Consider the following 23,645-nt stretch of genomic DNA (forward strand, 5'->3'; position numbering starts at 1 on the left):
AATTCGTCACCGGCCGGGAACATGGCAGATGTTGCAAACGAACCGAGTTTGCACTTTTCTGGTTCCATCGCCCAATCCAACCAAGCAATTGTCCAACGACCTTCTTCAGCTCAACTTCCAATGTCACACTCTAATCTCAATACTCATGGTCAAGTTGAGGCCAACATCAACCTCCCTGTCCATGAGCCGCAAGAACCAAGTACTAGAACCAATGTAACCAATGAAGCACATAATGCAAACAACATCATGCAAGAACAGCAACAGCCTCAATATACGCCTCCATCACCACCAATAAACTTTGGTATGCCAACTCAACTAAACGCCCCAAACACAGCCCGACAACTGTCTCAAGCAACAATGCACTTCGATGGTTTACAGTTAGATCATCAATTCCCTCGCAGGTCGAGCATGCCGGGACAGTTGAATTTAGTCAGCCCTTCGCGTTCACTACCTTTAAACACACTTGTTAATGCTCCGCTAGCACTTAATCCGCAACAAGCACACATAAATGTACCAGCCCCTCCATCCCCCGTTTTAAACCCCGCACCACCGCATTTTCCGTTTATCCCACCAGCATTCCGCTTTCCTCCTTCCCCGCCACAAGCACTCCCACTACAAGCCACTAACCCCGTGGCGAATAATGTCAATCTGTTACCCCATTCTCCTCCTGCACCATTCGTTTCCTCCGCAAACAATTTCGTGCCTCAATTAATTCATTCACCACCTCCACAAAAGAGTTTCCAGCCCCAAAGTTTTGTCCCTATAACCCACGCACCTCCTGCTCCTCCAGATCCAAATGTCTGGCGTTTTCCAGCAGCAGTCCCATCTAATGCAGTACCACTTGTACGATCATCCGCAAACTTATACACCGTACAACCGGCCCCGTTAATCAACCCTCATATAACTACATCTCACCACTCCTCTCATGTACAAGCAACAGCAGTGCCTCAAAATTACGTAACTTCAGACTTCATGCAAGCGAATCCATTTAGTTCCTCCACAGGTATCGCCCCCACCTTTGTCACTCCGATCATTCCGCCAACGTATGGAGCTACCGTTCCGAACCCGTTGTGTTGGGGTGGCCCGCCGCATCCCACACCTTCGGCTCCTTCTTTGGACTCTGCGGATTTGATAAAGCAGTTGGCAGAGGCAATTACTTGTAAGAAGAACGATCCACTGCCCGAGTGGAAGTTGTCACAGTACAATGGTGATCCACTGCAGTGGCACGAATGGTTCGGACAATTTAAAAGCGCCATCGACGCACAGTCCTTGACTGATGATGTCAAGTTAACATACTTAAAAACTCTTGTAACTGGAAAAGCTAAAACCGCCATTGCTGAGTTCGCATACTGTGGTGTAATGTATAAGGACGCACTTAAGACACTCGAACGTAAATTTGGCCAACCACAGGCAGTAGTCAGTGCACATTTAGACAAACTCAGCTCTTTTCCTCCATTAAAGATGCACAATAGTGATAACATCATAAACTATTCTGCAACAATTTCAAGTCTTGTTGGGGTCTTTAAATCACTTTCATATGACGCAGACCTTAAGAGCGCCTCACTTCTCAATACGGCTGTGCAAAAATTGCCGCCCAATCTGAAAGAGTCTTGGTCACTCTTCACAGTGAAGAAACATTGGGTTAAGCCAACACTCCTTGACTTCAACGATTGGTTGAAGGAGAAGGCCGAGGCACATGATTTAATGAAACAAACTACATCAAAGGCAAGAACTGAGGATAACACCAACTCAGTAGTAAAGACCAAAGTTGCCTCAAGAACTTTCGCCGCTAATACACAAACTAAGGGCACTCAGAGACCAGCCTCAACATCGGCAACGCCTGCAACCCCTCGCTGCATCGTGTGTAAAGGCAATCACCGCATCTGGGAGTGTAGGGTATTTAAAGAAAAGTCTCCCACTCAGCGAGCAAAGGTAGTGGCGGAAGCAAAACTGTGTTTCTCATGTTTGAGAGAAAAGCATATGTTCAGGCAATGCCCAAACCCCAGGAAATGCAGGAAGGACGGTTGCAACAGCTCCCATAACACACTTCTTCATGGAGCTGAGAGGGTTTATCCATCAAAATCCCCTCCAAACGGCAACAACAGTAATTCTAATGCTGGCGCAAATCAAAGTAAACTTTCTAGTGTCCAATCATCGAGTAAGACCACCACTTTGTCATCTGTGAGTAATGTGAAAGGCCTCCTTCAGGTGACTGAATTACATTTGAAGAGCTCTTCCGGTAAAGATACCACGGCTTTAGTTTTGTGCGATACCGCTTGCAGTAACTCTTGGGTGTCCAATGATCTTGCAAATAGACTTGGTTTGCACGGTACAGCATTGAAATTAACAGTCAAGGGTATAAATACCGAGGAGGTCGTAGACACTAAGTTAGTTGAACTAATTGTAACACCACGCGACAACCAATCATTTGAACCATTTAAAGTAAGCCCTTATGTAAAGGAAGATTTAAATGTAGGCGCCGATGTCATCAACATTAAAGCACTTCAGGAAACATACCCGCACCTAGCAGTCCTAGACCCAATTACATATTGCTATGGAAACATCGAGATGATACTTGGACAGGATGTGTATCATGCCATCCGCCCGTTAGAGTACTTCGCTGCCGATGAGAAGTCCTCGCCCTTCGCTGTTCGCTTGCCCATAGGTTGGGTTCTAAGCGGCCCTCTTCCGTCGTCTTCAGGTTTAGTCTCGACTTGTTTCAAAGCTAATATGGAGCAGGATTTTGAACTCGCTAGTCAGGTAAAATCTTGGTACGACATGGAGTCGTACGGCGCACTTAAGCAAGTAGACCCACGATCCGCCTCGGATGCACGTGCGCATGAAATTCTTGAAAACACCACCGTGCATAATGGAAAAAGGTACGATGTCGGAATGCTATGGGCTGAAGATAACATCGAACTGCCCAACAATTATTTCTCAGCGCTTGTTCAATTAAAGTCTTTGGAAAAGCGGCTAACGAAAGATCAGACATTAAGGGAAAAGTACTCGAATACCATCAAAGAGGACTTAGACAAAGGCTACGTAGTAAGTGTCAAAGATGCTCATAAGGTGGAAAGTCGCTCGGAACGAGAGTGGTACCTACCACACCATCCGGTTGTTAACCCGAACAAGCCGGGCAAGGTTCGTAGGGTACTAAACGGAGCAGCAAAATTCCATGGCGCATCTCTTAATAAGTCATTACTCACCGGACCTGACTTGCTGCAAAACCTAATCTACGTACTCCTACGGTTCAGACAACATCCATTTGCCGTATCCGCCGACATCGAGGGAATGTTCCTCCAAGTTGGAGTGTGGCCATGTGATCAACCATCATTGCGCTTTTTGTGGCGGGAGGACCCCACATCAAATGTTGTGGTACACCAGTATACGCGCCACATCTTTGGGGCAAAAGATTCGCCCACCTGCGCCAACTACGCACTTCAGCGCACGGCACGCGATAATGCTAAGGAGTACCCAGAAGCTGCGAAAGCCGTCCTCGAGAACTTCTACATGGACGATTACTTGGACTCAGTGGAATCCCCCGAGAGGGCCCTCATTAGGTCGAAGGAATTGGTACATCTTCTCCATCTAGGTGGGTTCAAGCTTACTAAGTTTGTAAGCAATGTACCAGATCTTGCTGACCGAATTGATGGGTCTGCTCAATCCACTGAACCGAAGGTCATCGTTTCATCAAAGGAGGAATCAATGCACGTGCTTGGGCTTAAGTGGGATCACAACAACGATACTCTGGTTGTGAGCAGGGGTACTAACAGCACCATCACGAAAAGTTTAACACAGCGCTTGGTCTTAAGTCTTGTGTCAAAGGTCTACGACCCAATTGGTCTTGTCGCACCGTTCACTGTTGGTGCTCGGTTAATCTTGAAAGACATTTGGCGTGTCGATGGACAAAGTTGGGATGACGAGTTACCTAAAGACACAGTTGACAGATTCCTCGCCTGGTGTGTTGAACTGCCGCGGTTAGCTGAGATCACTATACCAAGAAGTTACTTCTCAGGACCATCCCAACATCTTGAACTCCACATGTTTGGTGATAGCTCGCAAGACGTATTCAGTGCAGTAGGATTTCTTAGGGCTCAAGTAACTTGCACCTCCGGGGAGATTATAACAGAGCTGGCGTTTGTCTTGGGCAAGGCCCGTGTTGCACCTATGAAGGTAATGACAGTTCCTAAGTTGGAATTACAAGCCGCTCTCCTCGCTGCCCGTTTAAAAAGGGAAATCTGTCGAGCATTAACGGTTACTGTGGATAAAGTCTTTATGTGGACAGATAGTACCATCGTCTTGCAGTGGATAAACTCAACAAACAAACACCCCATCTTCATTGCAAATCGTGTTAGTGAAATCCTGGAGAACACCAGCGTTGACCAATGGAACCACGTCGCCACTTGTGATAATCCGGCAGATGCTGGCACGCGTGGCATGTCCGCTGAAGTTTTGCAATCAAGTAGCTGGGTGAGGGGTCCTGACTTCTTGAGAACTAAGCAATTCCCTTTTGTGCCAAATACTGACGTCGTTGATAACATCAAACTCGGCGTTGTAACCAAGGAACAAGATGATGACTCCATCTCATCTTTAGCCGCATCCGTAACCAAGCCCCCTAAGGAACAAAGTATCAATCTAATCCCGTTTGATAAGTTCAGTTCTTATCAAAAATTACTGCGTGTCACCGCCTATGTGCTCCGTCTTTTACCATCTCATGAAAGTTACCGTACCGTAGACGGCAGCATAGCCGATCCTGTTGAGCTTGACGAAGCCGAGCGTCATCTCCAGTACTTGGTTCAGGAAGAGTCCTTTAGTACTGAAAGAAAGGATCTTCTTGACAACAAATCTGTTAAGAAGAGCAGCCGCATTGCTCAGTTTACTCCGTTTATTGGGCCTCATGGTCTCATCCGTTCTTCTGGTCGACTCCGACGGCTAGTGGAAATTGACTTTGACACTAAGCATCCTATCGTGCTGGATGCACGTCATACTTTTGTTAAACTGTTTCTGCGGCATACTCATTTGAAGAACCATCATCAGGGCATTGATTACTTAAGGTCAAAGGTACAGGAACGTTATGCCATCCTAAAACTACGTTCCACACTGCGTTCCATCAAATCAAACTGCGTGTTGTGTAGAAAGTTCCGTGCAGCAACCATTCAACCTATCATGGCAGACCTCCCAAAGGAGAGACTGGCATACCAGTCTCCTCCCTTTACCAACACCGGGGTTGATTACTTCGGCCCATTCTACGTCACAGTTCGTCGGACTACCGAGAAGAGGTGGGGATTTCTCTTCACTTGTCTCACTACTCGTGCTGTCCATGTTGAAGTTGTCCCGTCCATGGACACTAGTTCTTGTGTAATGGGAGTGGAGCGGTTCGTCTCCCGTCGGGGTACTCCTGCTATGATTTGGTCGGATAATGGTACGAACTTCATTGGAGCGGAGAAAGAGCTCCGTGAATGTGTGGAAAAATGGAATACGCTTAACATTGCCACCGAACTTGCACATAAGGGCATTAAGTGGAGGTTCAATCCACCCAGTGCGCCACACCAAGGTGGCATCTGGGAGAGGCTAGTTCGAAGTTTTAAAAGAGTACTGTACACTATCCTCGGTACGCGTCGCCTCACAGATGAGGTGTTGAACACTACCTTTTGTCTAGTCGAATACGCACTAAACTCACGTCCCTTAACGCCCGTAAGCGCCGACCCGTCTGACCTAGGCGCAATAACACCTAATCTTTTTCTACTCGGTAACCAAGCAACCAGAATTCCGTCTATCGTTGGCGTCGACGAGTTCGATCATCGTAAGCGATACGCCCGTGCACAGTCATACGCCAATGCAATTTGGGCACGTTGGCTCAAGGAGTATGTACCGGCGTTGAACCGTAGATCTAAGTGGCAGACGCCTGCCGAGCAGCACCTCAAGGTCGGTGACTTAGTTTGGATCGTTGAAGAAAGCAACCCTAGGGGTTACTATCCAACCGCTCGGATTGAGGAACTTCGGTACGGCTCCGACAGCGTCGCCCGCTCCGCCGTCTTACGCACGTCATCCGGATCGCTCGTCCGCCCACTCGTTAAGCTTGTACCAATCCTCCCAACATTTTCTCCCGGGCCGGAGGATGTTACTGAGTAAATAAAAGAGCAGCGAGAAAACTAAGCGACGAATTTAAAGCGCTATTTAAACAAAGCGAGAAAGGATTACGTAATTTCTTAACCATTTAAATGCACACGAAATACGTTCTATTTGGCATAGAAAGCTCGGAAAAAGTTCGTTAAACATAATTTTCGTTGAGCCTACTAATATACTGAATCGATTGCGCTCTTTTTAGGCTTAATATTTTTATGTTTCGAAAACGTATCGGTGACCAATCTGAGTCGAAAATCGACTCAGACAAAATACCTGCTAAAACAGATCGAGCTAGATTTGCCGGGCCATTGAGAGGGGCCTTTGGCCTTTATACGTTGTTGAATGCAGTTATCGATCTCGATCAATTTAAATTAACGATTGTGTGTTTTCGCACCTTTAGTTACCTATAAAGGTACCTATAAATCTCTGTACCTATAAAGGTACATATAAAGGTACCTATAAAGGTACCCATAAATCTCTCTACCTATAATATACCTATAAAGGTACCTATAAATCTCTGTACCTATAAAGGTATATATAAAGGTACCTATAAAGGTACCCATAAATCTCTCTACCTATAAAGTTACCTATAAAGGTACCTATACATCTCTGTACGTATAAACGTACCTATAAAGGTACCTTTAAGTCTCTGTACCTATAAAGGTACATATAAAGGTACCTATAAAGGTACCTGTAAATCTCTACCTATAAAGTTACCTATAAAAGTACCTATAAATCTCTATACCTATAAAAGTACCTATAAAGGTACCTATAAATCTCTGTACCTATAAAGGTACATATAAAGGTACCTATAAAGGTACCTATAAACCTCTGTACCTATAAAGGTACCTATAAAGGTACATATACATCTCTGTACCTATAAACGTACCTATAAAGGTACCTATAAATCTCTACCTACGAAGTTACCTATAAAAGTACCTATAAATCTCTGTACCTATAAAGGTACATTTAAAGGTACCTATAAAGGTACCTATAAATCTCTGTACCTATAAAGGTACATATAAAGGTACCTATAAAGGCACCTATAAACCTCTGTACCTATAAAGGTACCTATAAAGGTACCTATACATCTCTGTACCTATAAACGTACCTATATAGGTACCTATAAATCTCTACCTATGAAGTTACCTATAAAAGTACCTATGAATCTCTGTACCTATAAAGGTACCTAAAAAGGTACCTATAAATCTCTCTACCTATAAAGTTACCTTTAAAGGTACCTATACATCTCTGTACCTATAAACGTACCTATAAAGTACTTATAAATCTCTGTACCTACAAAGGTACATATAAAGGTACCTATAAAGGTACCTATAAATCTCTCTACCTATAAAGTTACCTATAAAGGTACCTATAAATCTCTGTACCTATAAAGGTACCTATAAAGGTACCTATACATCTCTGTACCTATAAACGTACCTATAAAGGTACCTATAAATCTCTGTACCTATAAAGGTACCTATAAATCTCTGTACCTATAAAGGTACCTATACATCTTTGTACCTATAAATGTACCTATAAAGGTACCTATAAATCTCTGCACTTATAAAGGTACATATAAAGGTATCTATAAAGGTACCCATAAATCTCTCTACCTATAAAGTTACCAATAAAGGTACCAATAAATCTCTGTACCTATAAAGGTGATAAGGTATAAAAATTTGCTGGCGGGGGGGGGGGGTGGATGCCAAACATGTTAGCCAGGTAACAAACTCTTACAGATGTTGGGTGGTCGTAATATATGCCGATAGTGTCGCTGTACGGAGCCATTTTAAGTACATTTGCCAATTCGCGAAGCCTGAGCAAGTAAGCTCCAGTACACCTTTTGTAAGCAACAACCTTCGCGTCATTCATTACGTGTTTTGTCTCCATACTCACTTCAATATTCGCGAACATTCCAGAATAAACTAGATAAAAGAAAATAGCTGAAATTAAACCCAATAAGAAACTCAAAGAACAAAAGCCTGCAATTATTTCATTGACGGGAAACTCCATTTCAAACCTGAAACCAATTATGGAAACAGATTCTTAGCTTAATTATCAAAAATAGAATTACAGTTCATAGAAATAATATTTATAGGCACCTATGAAGGTACCTATAAATCTCTGTACCTATAAAGGTACATATAAAGGTACCTATAAAGGTACCCATAAATCTCTCTACCTAAAGTTACCTATAAAGGTACCTATAAATCTCTGTACCTATAAAGGTACATATAAAGTTACCTATAAAGGTACCCATAAATCTCTCTACCTATAAAGTTACCTATAAGGGTACCTATACATCTCTGTACGTATAAACGTACCTATAAAGGTACCTTTAAGTCTCTGTACCTATAAAGGTACATATAAAAGTACCTATAAAGGTACCTGTAAATCTCTACCTATAAAGTTACCTATAAAAGTACCTATAAATCTCTATACCTATGAAGGTACCTATAAAGGTACCTATAAATCTCTGTACCTATAAAGGTACATATAAAGGTACCTATAAAAGTACCTATAAACCTCTGTACCTATAAAGGTACCTATAAAGGTACCTATACATCTCTGTACCTATAAACGTACCTATAAAGGTACCTATAAATCTCTACCTATGAAGTTACCTATAAAAGTACCTATAAATCTCTGTACCTATAAAGGTACATATAAAGGAACCTATAAAGGTACCATAATTCTCTGTACCTATAAAGGTACATATAAAGGTACCTATAAAGGTACCTATAAACCTCTGTACCTATAAAGGTACCTATAAAGGTACCTATACATCTCTGTACTTATAAACGTACCTATAAAGGTACCTATAAATCTCTACCTATGAAGTTACCTATAAAAGTACCTATAAATCTCTGTACCTATAAAGGTACCTATAAAGGTACCTATAAATCTCTCTACCTATAAAGTTACCTATAAAGGTACCTATACATCTCTGTACCTATAAACGTACCTATAAAGGTACCTATAAATCTCTGTACCTATAAAGGTACATATAAAGGTACCTATAAAGGTACCTATAAATCTCTCTACCTATAAAGTTACCTATAAAGGTACCTATAAATCTCTGTACCTATAAAGGTACCTATAAAGGTACCTATACATCTCTGTACCTATAAACGTACCTATAAAGGTACCTATAAATCTCTGTACCTATAAAGGTACATATAAAGGTACCTATAAAGGTACCTATAAATCTCTGTACCTATAAAGGTACCTATACATCTCTGTACCTATAAACGTACCTATAAAGGTACCTATAAATCTCTGTACCTATAAAGGTACATATAAAGGTACCTATAAAGGTACCCATAAATCTCTCTACCTATAAAGTTACCAATAAAGGTACCTATAAATCTCTGTACCTATAAAGGTACATATAAAGGTACCTATAAAGGTACCCATAAATCTCTCTACCTATAAAGTTACCTATAAAGGTACCTATAAATCTCTGTACCTATAAAGGTGCATATAAAGGTACCTATAAAGGTACCTATAAATCGCTGTACCTATAAAGGTACCTATAAAGGTACCTATACATCTCTGTACCTATAAACGTACCTATAAAGGTACCTATAAGTCTCTGTACCTAGAAAGGGACATATAAAGGTACCTATAAATCTCTCTACCTATAAAGTTACCTATAAAGGTACCTAAAAATCTCTGTACCTATAAAGGTACCTATAAAGGTACCTATATATCTCTGTACCTATAAAGGTACATAAAAATTTACCTATAAAGGTACCTAACAATCTCTGTACCTATAAGGTGATAAGGTATAAAAATTTGCTGGCGGGGGGGGGGGGTGGATGCCAAACATGTTAGCCAGGTAACAAACTCTTACAGATGTTGGGTGGTCGTAATATATGCCGATAGTGTCGCTGTACGGAGCCATTTTACGTACATTTGCCAATTCGCGAAGCCTGAGCAAGTAAGCTCCAGTACACCTTTTGTAAGCAACAACCTTCGCGTCATTCATTACGTGTTTTGTCTCCATACTCACTTCAATATTCGCGAACATTCCAGAATAAACTAGATAAAAGAAAATAGCTGAAATTAAACCCAATAAGAAACTCACAGAACAAAAGCCTGCAATTATTTCATTGACGGGAAACTCCATTTCAAACCTGAAACCAATTATGGAAACAGATTCTTAGCTTAATTATCAAAAATAGAATTACAGTTGATAGAAATGTCGGATCTTATCCTTTTGTGCCCCCCCCCTCACCCCCCCCCCCCCCCGCTTAGTGGGTGCATATTATTTGCACCCCCAGACGAACGTGCCATATTTTAGCAATGATTTACTGTAATGGCACGTTCTGTATCTGGGTGCTGGGGGGCACAACCGGATAAGATCCAAACAGTTTTGAACCCGAAAGTTGACCACAGCTTTTGCTAATTCTGTCCGCTTTTTACACCGGTCTTAGTTCTCTGATTAAACCCGTCCGATGTTCGAACGGAACCCGTACTTAGGACCCGGCATATTATAATAAGGTCGAATTTGACACCGCTAGGTGTAAGTCTGTAATGCGGCAAAGTACAAAATGAGAATTATTGCTGTCTGTGTAAGGATGAGCTCTTACTTAACCATAGCTTCAGGTTGACCATAGCCTGACCAATGTTGGCTGCAATGATGGTACCACGTGAAAGTTTCAGACGCAAAAAAAGTGGCCATAGTCACAAAAAAGCAATGCTGCTCATTAAAAGAACAATCTGAAATGTGGGGAATAATAAGAAAAGGGGCAGCGGAGAGCAGGCTAATGTAGGCCTGTAGGCTAATGCTGTTCCGCTGCGATTACACAGGAACCATAATAATTATTAATTATTATCATAATCGGTACAAACGCGGCCCGGTGTTTGTTGATAAATCAAAATCAGAGGTAAACTTTTGGGTCTCGACAAATTGATTATTTCAGAAATTTTAGAATCAGACCCAGAAAATGCTGTGCATGTTTCCTGACCAGATTTTGTGCTGAATTTCTGGTGCCAATTTAACTGCTGCCCAATTTAAGACGAAGATTTGTTTGAAGTGTTTCGCAATATTAACTTACCAAATACTGAGTTAATTTTGATACTTATGTGGACCAATGGGGTCGTTCCCATTATAGCCTCCCTCAAAATTAACCCCCCCCCCCCCTCCCATTATTGTACATAATAACCATGGTGGGAAAGGGGGAGGTAAACGTTAAGAAACAGCTGTGTGCGGAAATGGACTAGATTTTGCTCTGGTCACCCAAAGTTGGCTTTGGAAACCATGAGAACTATTCTCCCCCCGCCTCCGTTTTTTGGGTCTTTCCCAATATAGCCCCCCCCCCCCCAGCTTAGTGGTCAGATAACCTATAGCCCCCCCCCCCCAAGCATGATAATTATACCATAAGGGGGGCTATAATTTCATGGGGGGGGCTATAATGGGAAAGAAAGGTTTTTTATGCCCCCAAATTCAATTTATGAGCTCGATAGCATGTTAATGTGTCTATTAGCACGTGCTCCTTGTGGCTCAAATGCCCACTAATTTGGGGGCGAAGGGACAGAAAAGATACACTTTATTCGATTTTATCCAGCATTTTCTCCAGCAACAACTTTTACGTCGCCCCAAGCAATCATGCTGTTTACATACTAACCTGCTGTACAAGAGCATACAATTAGGACGTGGGGGACATAAAAACACTCACTAGAGAGGGAGGCAGGGCGGAGAATAGGTCCTTGAGATTAGATTTCTTGGGTCATTCTGAATTAAATCTTGGGTAAAACTGGGTCAACTCAATCTAATTGCATAAAAGTTTTTTAAGCTGCTTAGCATATATTGAAATTACGGGCAAAATTGTGCTTTTGAGAATAACGGGCTGATAAAAAATATTAGCGTGTCCCATAAAGTTGAAATAAGCGAACGTTTCGAAAGCCACATATTAGAGTTCTGCATTTAAAACATGCAGAAAAAAATGATGAATGAAAGCTTAATGGAGAAAAATTTGACATTCAAATGAGCATAATGATGCTCAAGTGCATGTTTTGGCGTTTTTCGAACGTCCGCTTACTTCAACTTTATGGGACAGACTATATATAGTCTGTGCTATAAAGTTGAAAAAAGCGAACGTTAAAAAAACGCCAAAACGTGCAATTGAGCAGCAATGTGCTCATTTGAATGTCAACGCTTTCTCCATTAAGCTTTCATTCATCAATTTTTTCTGCATCTTTTAAATTTGAACTTTGACCTCTAACCTGTGGCTTTTGAAACGTTCGCTTATTTCAACTTTATGGGACACGCTATAGTTAGTCCCATAAAGTTGCAACGCAAACGAACGTTCGAAAAGCTCGGGGCATGCAAATGGACAGTGTTTTGCTGGATCTCTGCATGTTTCAAATTTTAACTTTGAACTTGCAACATGGAACTGACTATAGAGTGTCCCATGAAGTCGAAATAAGCGAACGTTTCAAAAGCCACAGGTTAGAGTTCAAAGGTCAAAGTTCAAATTTAAAACATTTGGAAAAAAATTGACGAATGAAAACTTAATGGAGAAAACGTTGTCATTCAAATGAGCACATTGATGCTCAATTGCAAGTTTTTAACGTTTTTCGAACGTTCGCTTATTTCAACTTTAGGGGGCAGACTATATATAGTCTGTACCATAAAGCGTAAAGTTGAAATAACCAAAACCGACAAAACATGCAATTGTGCAGTGTGAACAGTGTTTTTGAACTGTTCGCTTATTGCAACTTTTTTGGACACTCAGTATAGTCAGTCCCACAATGTTGCAACACCATCGAACGTTTCAAGGATCAAAGTTCAAATCTAAAACATGCAGATATCTAGCAAAAAATTGTGCATTTGCATGCCCCGAGTTTTTCGAACGTTCGTTTGCGTTGCAACTTTATCGGACTTACTATACAACTCGCTCACCAAAATACGATTTAAAAAATTGTTTTTGTTCTATTAGTTTGTCTAAATTCGCAACGCTGAAGAACATTCGAAAAACTCTGCCTCTTCTAAAAAAATCAGCACACCTGCCTCTGCATGCTGTAAATTTGAACTTTGATCTTTAAAACGTCTGGTTGCGTGGGACTAACTTCATGGGACTATAGTCAGTTCCATAAAGTTGCAACGCTATCGGTTGTTTCAGAGGTCAAAAATCAAATGAAAGACATGTACCTATCAGCATTTGGATGTTTAATTTGCTGGCCAGGAGTTTTCCGAACGTCGGATTGCGTTGCAACTTTATGGGACGTACTATAGTTATACTCTGTCGTACTTTCGAAAACACCAAAACGTGATATTGAGTATTTGAGTATTGAGTATAACAAATGAGCATTTGAAAGTTGATTTGAATGAATGTTTGCAGTTTCGAACGTGTTCTTGAGTTGCTGTCAACCTTTTCGGACTACTGTAGCTTTGGACTATTTTATCGACTTCAGCGAAAATTTGAAAATGATAGAAAACGTTGGTAAAGAATTCAAAGAAATGAGCATATAGTCAGTCGTTCGAAACACTCCCGACATACAATTGAACAAGGAAGTGCTGATCTCTGCATGTTTTAAATTTGAACTTTGAAACCTCCGATAGCGTTGGAACTTTGTGACCGACTTTAGATGTTGAACCGTGCTAGCTGCGTTCCGCCTTAATCCATCCAGTTTTTAGTATGAATTGTGGCCTTCAAACTATAAACCCAATTTGAAATGATAGCGTGGGTTTCAACTTTCTGAAACGCTCTTTAAATAAAGCACGTCTTCTGAAAATGAAGTAAGTTTTCGAAACTACTGGACAGACATAAAATTACAGCTAAGTAAGTAGATTGAGACAAAAACAATTGAAAAGACGTAATAGAGGGAAAGAAGAAGCATTAGCGTTCAATTGACTACCTAGGGTTGCCACTTCTTGGTAGTGATACAAGGATCAAATATGATGTCATACAAATTATAACTTAATTCCTAGTACGATTCTTGTATGACTTCTAAGAAATCATACATGATCCTTATAAGATTATCAAGAAATCATATATGAACCTAGTATGATTACCAAGAGCCGTACATCCATTTTTCATAAATATATTACCATTTACGTTTTAAATTTTTATACGGTAAGGAATCACCCATGTGATTCTCGGGCATCACTTTGTAATCCACCAGAAGACCCTAGCGTTTATTATTTGCAAAATTGGGCACTACTTAAAACGAGTAGGTCTAATTCCAAATAGATAATTAAAACTTTGATATTTTCTGAAGCCAGTTTAATTGCTATAATTGCTTATATATAAGAAACATTGAAAAAATTCAAACTTGAAAAAAAAATTACGTATCAAATTCGTTTTGTGAATGTTCAAAGTGCAAAGTTAATTTTTAGCGCACTCAAAAAGCAAATGTGGATTGTATATGCTATAGAGTATTTAAATTTGTCCTCTAACTACATTACACGAGAATTTGTGGCACCAGTCACTGTTTTATGTGTCACATATGAACTTATTTGATTTCCAAGAAGTTTTTTTTAACTTCGATAGAAAATAAAAATTATAGCTCTAGCCTTAAAAAATTTTTTGTATGATCCTTGAATGATTTCTAGGAAATTCTATATAATTCTCGTATGACTACCAAGAATTCATACACATCATAAATGATCCAGTATGATTACAAAGAATCATTTATGACCTAGTATGACTACTAAGAAATCGGCTGAGAGTTAGTTACGGGCAGATGTTGGGATTGATATTTATGTACATTGCTAGAAATTTTTAACAATTCACGTGAGTTCCATATATTTTTTTAATAATTCGAACAATAGATAAAAATTTTGAAAGTCACCAACCAGAGAGGATCAAATATTTGGAATGACATAGTAAGAAGGAAAAACAAAATACCTAATTAAAAAGAAAATTCCGTTTTATTCAATAAACAGCTCTGAGGACATTCACCAAAAATCATATAAATTCTAGGAGCAAAAACCAGGCCAATGTTTTATATCAAAACTCGTAGTTAAATTAGTTCTCATTTAGTGCAAAGAAGTTTTATGATAAATTCTACTCTTTGGTTGGTTTGATCACGTCAGATCAAAACAATTATTTATTGATTTGGAAAATAATATAGATCACTTCGGAAACCTTTTTGTTTCTGGTTCCAAATTTTACAGATTGCTGTTGCTAGTTTTATGTTCAAATTTTTTTTAAAAAAATTGCAATCAAGACTTTAAAATAGCAAAATTTTTAACACGTACAGATCTAATTCCGGCAGATAATTGAACAAATATAAATTTATGTGAAGTGGACAAACAACACTGGACTGATTGCTGTAAACGCTAGTATTCAAATTTTCAGAAACAATTGCACCAGAAGCAACAAAATTGCCATGCCCTGACCTCTGAAGTAGTCTTCGAATTGGCATACTAGGAACTTCCGACTCAGTAAAAAATTTAGACTACTGTAAAAACGCAACTGAGCAGCATTTGTTGAATCTTTAGCGCAAACTGTCAGCACTTACCTTGTCATCAGATTCAATGTAATCATCACATTATTAGTCATAGAACTGTTGTCACAAAGAGATGACGTTCCCAAAAAACGCAATGAGGAGGTCTCATTTGACTATCGAGATAGACAAATTGAAGAAGGTAGGAGGGCATTACTGTAACTAAGGACGTTCGACAAATTGTGGACAGTTACATATTGTCACTTCGAAATTCTAACTTAATATCTCGAACCGCTTCCCAGTTCTCGATAAACGCCAGAAGTTCTCAGTGACTTCAAGCAGAGTCACTTAACCATTGCTAGAAAGTCATGGCAGTTTTGAATGAATCATAAAAACAATTTTGTAGCTATTTTCAGGCTTTACTTGTATAAGTTCGACCGGTGATTTGCTTAACCAATCAACTTGTGGTAGCTTTTAGAGCTAGGCAAGCAAGATTTCGGGGTATAGGCCAAAAGATTGAGGCCTAAACCCCGAAATTCTTTTTGAGAAACTTGAACAATTTGTGTAATTAATACATCAATAGAATTGATCTTTTAAATTACAGGATCAAACTAGGCACACGGTCGATTCGACGGTTTTTTGCTAGATTCACTATTGATTCGGTCAAAGAACAGCAACACTTTACGGCAAATTTGCTTCGACAATATTAGATATGGTTCATAGTTTGTCGATAGAAATGAAAAAAAGATGTCATGTGTTCGCAAGTTAAAGTCGTTGTAGTGTGAATAACCCCTTATCGTCAATTAGTAGGAAGATTGGAAAAACACGATTTTTGTAGGAACAACTTTGACAAAATTGAGGTTTGTAATCAATTACACTTACCGTTGCCGTCCTTTTATTAGATAAATTTTCCATGCAGAGTAGTAGTTTAGAGCAACTGGGAAATAGTTTTTCGCGATGTAAAATTTGTTCATTCTCGTTAGCATCCATTATGACCGCAATAAATTCGAGTTTTACAAATTCGTCGGTTTTGGTCATACCTAAGAACTTTTATATGTGGGGACCAAAATTTTGTCCTTTCATCAAAATTTTGAGGCCAAAAAGCTGGAAACAAATACGGGCACCTCTATACCCCTACGCTAAGAACAAAAGACAATTGGTAGTTGCAGCTGTATTTCGAGAATGGCTATTAAAATTTGTGGAGGGTAAATTTGATAATATTGGGTTGAATTCCGAAATAGCTCAAAAAAGATCCTCAAGAACTCCACTAATGGTAGTGTTTGAATGGGACGAGAATCCACGTCTAATTAGACAATAAACGATCAGTAGTTCTCAAATAATCCTATGTAAAAAAGTCGGGAAAAGCTTTAGTATCGTTATCGATTAATATGACGAAAATAACTGCCGTCTTGACTGTCATTTACTAGCTACGCGTTAGTATTTACACACCACGGTACACGTCAACTGTCAGAATTGAAATTAAATAAACCAACCAACAGAGGTTGAAAAGGCTGAATTCCTTGTGCAATAATGCTTGTTGTTTTGTTTGCACAAACAACTTGTTTTCTTGGCTCGTCATAAAAGCGGCATACATTCTAAGCGCAGAACAAATTTCTAACCGAATTGACTTCTTCAAAGAGAATAAAAAGTTCAAAGTTTTTTTGAGATATTTCATTCGTGTTCTCGGTAAACTATTGACTTACAATTGAACCAGATTCACTACCGAAAGCAACCTCTGGAGTTTGTTATAACTGATCTCATTACATTGGTTTTCGAAAGTTCTCTGTCAGTTTTTTTTCGAATTTCAACTCACAAAAATTTCAGAGCACAAAAATTTAGCTTATTTGACGTTAACATCTAGCATGACGGGATTTGAAGCTAGAACCTTGTTAGTTATCATTTACATAGCTCACTAAAATATTAGTTCAGAGCCTCTGAGAATTTGAGGAACAAGCAGTGTGATCCCAATATCAATTTTTGACAGTCTCCACTAGTCAGACAAAATTGATGTACCGCTTTCAATTTTTTGAAACTTTTAATCTTTTTGGCTCAAATTTGAAGCCATCAGACCCTGGAGTTTTCCGACAGGAATGTAGTTTTACCATTATTCTGAGTGGTAGCTCCTGTGTAATGCAGTAAATTTTCCGGTCTCTGAATTTAATGTTCGTTTTTTTTTAAATTCTAAGTCTTGGTAAAGAGCTGTTTGTTGCTCCGTATCGAATTTTCAGCTTCTATTTGAAAAAGATGGTAAGTTTAATTCAACCGCATCCTTTTGCCATGAAGCTTAAACTATGAGAAATTCAGTAGGTTTTTGATTGAAAAAGTCAGTAAAATTAACACCCAGACTTATTAGCAATAAGGTAAATGAGGATGGCGGTCAAGCAAGCCGATAGGCAAAGAAGCCGAATTCTATGAAGTCAAGCAAGCCGGAAAATTTTGGGATTCCAGTAATTTAAGTTGGCCCGGGACTTCCGATAACCGGTCCGGGATTTCCGCCTTACATCCCACAGCGGATGAGACGCATGGACATGGACAGCGGTCCTTCGAGTGCCGTACCCACTAGGTGTCTAAAATTGGAGTAGTTTTCTTTCTTTGGTGCATTGACATACATTATGCGCTCAAATGCTATACGTGAAGGAGGCCTGTGTGGTTATGTTTGCTTATGTGATATAATTTTCGGTCCAACCAGAAAAACTATTTAAAATAATTTAAAGAAGAGTTAAAGATTTTCGTAGAAAGAATTATTTTCGTTATGGAGATAAAAATCATTTAAAAATGATAACAGATAAGACCACTTGGGTATTCTATTTCAAACTGCCCAGTCTATCAATTAACTCTATCTAGAGAACATGAACTAATCAGTATTTTATGACCATCAGATATATCACAGTAAATTTCTACTCAACAATTATACCGATTGAGCCAAAATGCATTTAATAACCCGTATTGATGTTGTGCTTTTAACCAGACTTGAACGCATCAAAATTCATTGCCTGAAGCGCTGATTCTCAAAAATAACTTTTGTAAATTCGAAATATTGATTAAAAAAATTCCATCTCAAGACATTTTTGTTCAGGTTTTAAAGGCTAAACAGAGAATTCGTTTATCTCAAACAGCAACATCTCTACATAGGTATCAATATTTTTACGCCGTCGTTTTTGGATGTGAGGAAATATCAATGACTCAAGTTGCAATTAGCTTGTAAAAACGCATCAGAAAAAAATCGATGAATTTAGCACACATTTCGATGTTTGTTTCCAAAGTATTTCCTGTAAGTTACATGATTGAGGGTAATGGGCGAGACCTTCTTGTGTGTTCGTAGATATTTCAGCAAAGTGTGTGAAAAGAAAGTTTTGTCACACAAAATTGAGTCATTGATCCAGTTGCTGATCGCCAGGAGACACTGTACTATACCTTGACTCAATCAAAATCTTGCCGAGCGATTGATACCGGCTGTCTTGATAACAATGTCTGGTTTATAAACAAGAAAAGTCTGGTTTATGGGCGAAGGGAGGAAGGTTTGCGTTGAGGGAATCTACTTTTTACCAATACCTCTATACACCATAACTTTTCGACTCAATGACTCACATATGCACTATAAGGTTCTCAAGACAGCTCCCCCGTATTTTATTGCCCTCGCGCTTTGCCAGTTTATATTGTTTCTCAAGACAAACATTTCTTGGTCACACGAAATATACGACAAAAAATCGGTAGTGAGAAAATTGCGATAAAAAAGAAACAGGCTTTAACTGTCACAACTTTGTTCAAAAGCAATTAAAAATGACAGTTGCTTGCAGTTTCGTTCTGTTAACTTATAGTAAATTCAAATAAAATTGCCATTTATAGTTAGGCTACACAAAAATAAACATAACCGGCTAATGTCGTGCAAACCAAATTGCTCTCAAATGACTGGCCTGGCGAGCAGTTGGCTAGCTACGGCTTAGGGAGCCCCGCGTGGTTTTCACCTGCGATTGCCGAGCTTTTCTTTCACTGTTCTTGACATCTCCTTCCGTTAAGGCTGAAATCTTGGTTGATATTACAGCTGATTCTATATCCATTTTTACGGATAAAAAGTCAATTGGTCAGACAAAAAAAGCGATCAGACAAAGTTGGTAGTACAAAAAATCTCACAAAATACCAGGAGGACTAATAAAGTTGATATAAAAATTCGTGAGAGCAATTAATAAACATAGCTGGCAGATTGCCAGAAAATAGCCGCAATAGCTTTGCAGATCTGCAGTCTAAAAGATTTATAAAAGGAGACTTAAAAAATTAGTCTCTTCTTTAAGAAAGGGATTTTGAAATTTTGTTTCTGAAAGTGTTGAAATTTTGATGTACGAATCTGTATAACTGATTGCTGCTTCTATTAGCTGCTCTTAAATAGCCGTCAATTAGAATAATATACACTCATTTGACCTTATCTCTTTGAATTAAAGTAAAGAAAAAACCAATTTCAGAGTGAAGAAGTCATTTTTGAGAGTGAGGTAAGTCACGTGGGACCAAAAACTTGATCACGCGAATGAACAAAAAATTTCGCTCAACTTAGAGTGGAAAATGACGTCACACACGCAATTCAGTTGAAATTGCAGAAACGAATCAACAAAAAGCAGATTTGAAGTGATTGTGACGTCAGATGGTCAAACAAAAATCGTGACGACGAAATAGAAAAAAACATAGCAGGACAAGTCCTGACCTACAATTCAAAGAATTTTCATTGACTAAACAAAAAACGACCTAGAACTGACTATGAGTGAGTGGGGTAAACCATTTCTAAAAAATCAGATCAAAAAACAAAAAAAACACAGAAAATCAATGTCAAAATGCCGCTAGGGAGAACAAAAAACCACTAGCGAGAAATGTAAATTTGATTCTAACAAAAAAATAGGCCTAGAATGAACTATGAATGGATTAGAAAACCATTTAGAAAAAAAAACGGATCCAAAAAATTGAAAAAAAAAAACAGTAAAAACCAAAGTGAAATTGCCGCATCTGAACAAAAAAACCACTGGCGAGGAAGCGAATTTTTCTTCAAACACCGTTTTATCACTCTACTTTAAAATAAGAGCAAAAAAATTCCCAGCCTCGAAACCACTGGCTTTTTCGCTCAATTTCCTGTTTCGGCGTGACCAAAAACATAGCCGGCAGATTGCCGGAAAATAGCCGCGATAGACGCTTGTGGCCTTCCATGAATTGAAACAACTAAAGAAATAAGATAGACTAGCAGTCCTTTAATAGACCACTTAACTTTTTAGGTTAGATTCGGACTGTCAATTTTGTGAGACATACGGTCTATAAGGAGAGCTTTTTCAAAATTGATATTCGAAATTAAAAACTCAAGACTAATATTCAAGAATTAGGGCATATAAGTTTGCAACTACTTAGATGCACACTATTGACCTTTAATATAAAAATGTTCATAAATGGTCACTAAATGGTCATTTCTAAAGTCTATAGCTCCCAAAACAAAAAAATACTTGCAAATACCTTGCCACATCCCACCTTTACAAACATACTCATTATATGCATTCAAATACAGAGCAGGGGTGCAACAAATATAACCAACTACCGTCGAGCCAAATGTTCTCAAACTACTGACGAGCGGATGACTTTGTTAACTAATTTCTCTATGCTGCAACCGATTTTATATTAGCAACTTCTGAGCACTAGAGATAAATCAAGAATGAGGAACGAACGCGTGAAAAAATCACCTGAGAAGTCAAAGAATGTTCTAGAAGAAAAGCGCAAAAATGTCAAGCGAAAACTTTGCATAAAAAAGACACACACGTTTACAATAATTGCTATGAACTTCGTTCAAGAGCAATTAAAAAGACCAACAGGAATATTGGATCTATTCTGTCCCCCCCCCCCCCCCCCCCCCCAGCTTAGTGAGCATAAATCTTTTATGACCCCCAGGCGCACGTGCTATTTTCTTACATAGTAACGTGCTATATAACAACATATAATTTGTATTTTGGGGTCATAGAAAACACTGGGGGGCCGAAACAGAAAAGATCCGGAATATTATAATTGCTACAAAACTCGTTTGAGAGCAACTAATGACGAGTTTAAATGTGAGATAAAAATTCGAGTATTTTTTTTCTTTACTTTGTTTACAGTAATAATGATAGATCTTGAGTAAGTTTTAAAGTCGAATGAGATTCGAAGTACGGCTTTCAAAAGCTTTGAATTGATTTCGCCTGCCTTTATTCAGAAATTATCTCACATCAAAATCTAACGCCATAAAAAATGAATTCAAAACTCCATAAAATGTAAACAAAAATTTGTTAAATGTAGTTAAAAGGTGTAATTTAATCAAAATCAACATCAAATAATCGCTTTTAAGTTCTTTACTTGATCAATTTTTGTCATTTTGCTGCACGCTTTGTCTAGTTGTGAGTTCTTTTAAAACAATTCGACAGTGCCGAACACACATTTATATACGATTGCAGCAACACACACCAGGATAGCTATAATCAGGAACAAATAAAATTTCAGGTTGCCAGAGCTTCTATTTTTTACATCCATTCCGAATAACGACAACCTTTGGCGATCTTGGAAATTCTCGTGATTAATCATCGCCAGTTTTGATTGGTTCAGACAACAACCAATCGGATTGTTCACGTTTCCGGTTTGTCTCATCTCACTTTGGTCGCTTGTAAGCAACGTGACCACAGTTTTCTTCTTCCAGTCCAAAAAGGCCAGTGAACTCCCCCCTGTCGAGTAATGGATGACAGCCAGAAGCGAATGCCGGGTGGGGCCCGGGGTAATTCTCATTCCTTCGATTCCCGGTTGTGACATACTAAACTTCATCAATTCTATGAGCGAATTTCTAGAATACACTTTGTACATGGTAATTTGCCGTTTGACTTGCTTCATAGCTACAAATTTATCTTCGCAGTTTTCCAACATTGTAAACGAAAACGGGTCTATTTTACAATTTAGGTCCGATTTGTGTTGCTTGATCGCGTCTAAGCTTTGAGCTTTGCGATTCTCGAGTATTTTGTACAGCAATACACTTTCGAAATAACTGTAATTTCTCGAGAAAATCATACCTACGCAATCATTTACAGCCGAAAGCGAGTTAATTGCGACTTCAATATCGGGCAAATCTAGGGTATCATATCCTAGCTCTCGGTTCTCTAACTTCCAAACAAACAGCTGCTTTCCATTCGTGAAAAACATGGAATTTTTCCCCACGCAGAAATCTAATACCCAGAACGGGAACTCTGACGTCTCGTTGACTTCAAGTGTTTGAGGGTCGAAAAAGGTGAAACGACTTTGGGACTCTGCAGAGCTTAGCAGAATCAATTCTTTGCCGGTCATTTCCACTCTTTCAGGAACAAATTTTTCAGCTTTATCGTATATCACTTGGTAAGCTTGTCTGGCAAGGTTGAAGGTGTAGAACTTAGAATTGATTTCCATGTTGAAATTGAATGACCCTGATTGGTTGAGAAAACCCTCCGAAGCTGATTTGTCGTACAAGGACTCATCCTGCTGTCTAAAAAAAAACAAACTTTTCACAAATTAAACACTTCACGTGTTAAAAAATGTAGAAATAAAGCTATGGGCAAATAGAAACATTACCGACTAAACGTCGGAAGAATTGCTCTCGAACGACTAGTGGGAGCTCTAATCAATTGCAGCTTGCTTCAGTCGGGGGGGAGGGGGGGGGGGAGTGAGCCTAAATCGGACTAAGAAGTTCAGTAGTGGGCTTCAAATAACCACATTAGAGGTTAACATATACCACTATTAAGATTTAAAGTAAAAAATGGCACAAGTTTCGGCGCACTTTTCATGTGACTTTTAGTATTAAATTGCCGCCCAATTGAGTTCAGCTGCTTGAAATTGTGAGTGAGAGAGAATTTTAGATCACGCGAAACGCAAAAACTCAAGGGCGCAAAAGTCACTCGAAAAGTCAAAATTGTCAAGCAAAAATTTTGCATAAAAAAGACACGTTTACAATAATTACTATGAACTTCGTTCAAGAGCAATTAATAACAGGATAAATTTCCGCTTTTTCAAATCAGTTCATCTATTTCCAATTTATCGGATATTGGCTTGAGTGAGACCTTAGCAAACGTAGTCGAGTCCAAAGTAATTAAATAAGTCATAAGAAG

The 23,645-nt window shown here is 39.0% G+C and overlaps 2 protein-coding genes across 3 annotated transcripts in view; both read right to left on the reverse strand.

Annotated features, from left to right (window-relative positions):
• The window catches only part of LOC142348734 (testis-expressed protein 264-like), a 58,041-nt gene extending 47,777 nt beyond the window's left edge, over positions 1 to 10,264 (reverse strand). Inside the window, exon 1 of one of the 2 annotated variants that reach the window (XM_075400205.1) lies at positions 9,986 to 10,264. In XM_075400205.1, coding sequence (XP_075256320.1) covers positions 9,986 to 10,261 — 276 coding nt within the window. In that variant the 5' untranslated portion in view covers positions 10,262 to 10,264. Of the gene's footprint in view, positions 1 to 7,866; positions 8,146 to 9,985 lie in introns of those variants that run through there. The other variant, XM_075400204.1, reaches the window with a different exon arrangement.
• An 11,496-nt stretch (positions 10,265 to 21,760) lies between these two features.
• LOC142348735 (uncharacterized) lies at positions 21,761 to 23,046 on the reverse strand. The gene has a single exon (XM_075400206.1). It carries the CDS (start codon positions 22,948 to 22,950, stop codon positions 21,931 to 21,933), a length of 1,020 nt encoding a protein of 339 aa, XP_075256321.1. The 5' UTR covers positions 22,951 to 23,046; the 3' UTR covers positions 21,761 to 21,930.
• Between the last annotated feature and the right edge of the window lie 599 nt (positions 23,047 to 23,645).

Source organism: Convolutriloba macropyga, chromosome 10 (genome assembly GCF_964194025.1).
Source record: "Convolutriloba macropyga chromosome 10, txConMacr16.3, whole genome shotgun sequence".
NCBI lineage: Eukaryota > Metazoa > Xenacoelomorpha > Acoela > Convolutidae > Convolutriloba > Convolutriloba macropyga.

Excerpts from the sequence above, each read along its gene's own strand:
- LOC142348735 (XM_075400206.1), bottom strand. The coding sequence starts at position 22,950 with ATGGAAATCAATTCTAAGTTCTACACCTTCAACCTTGCCAGACAAGCT.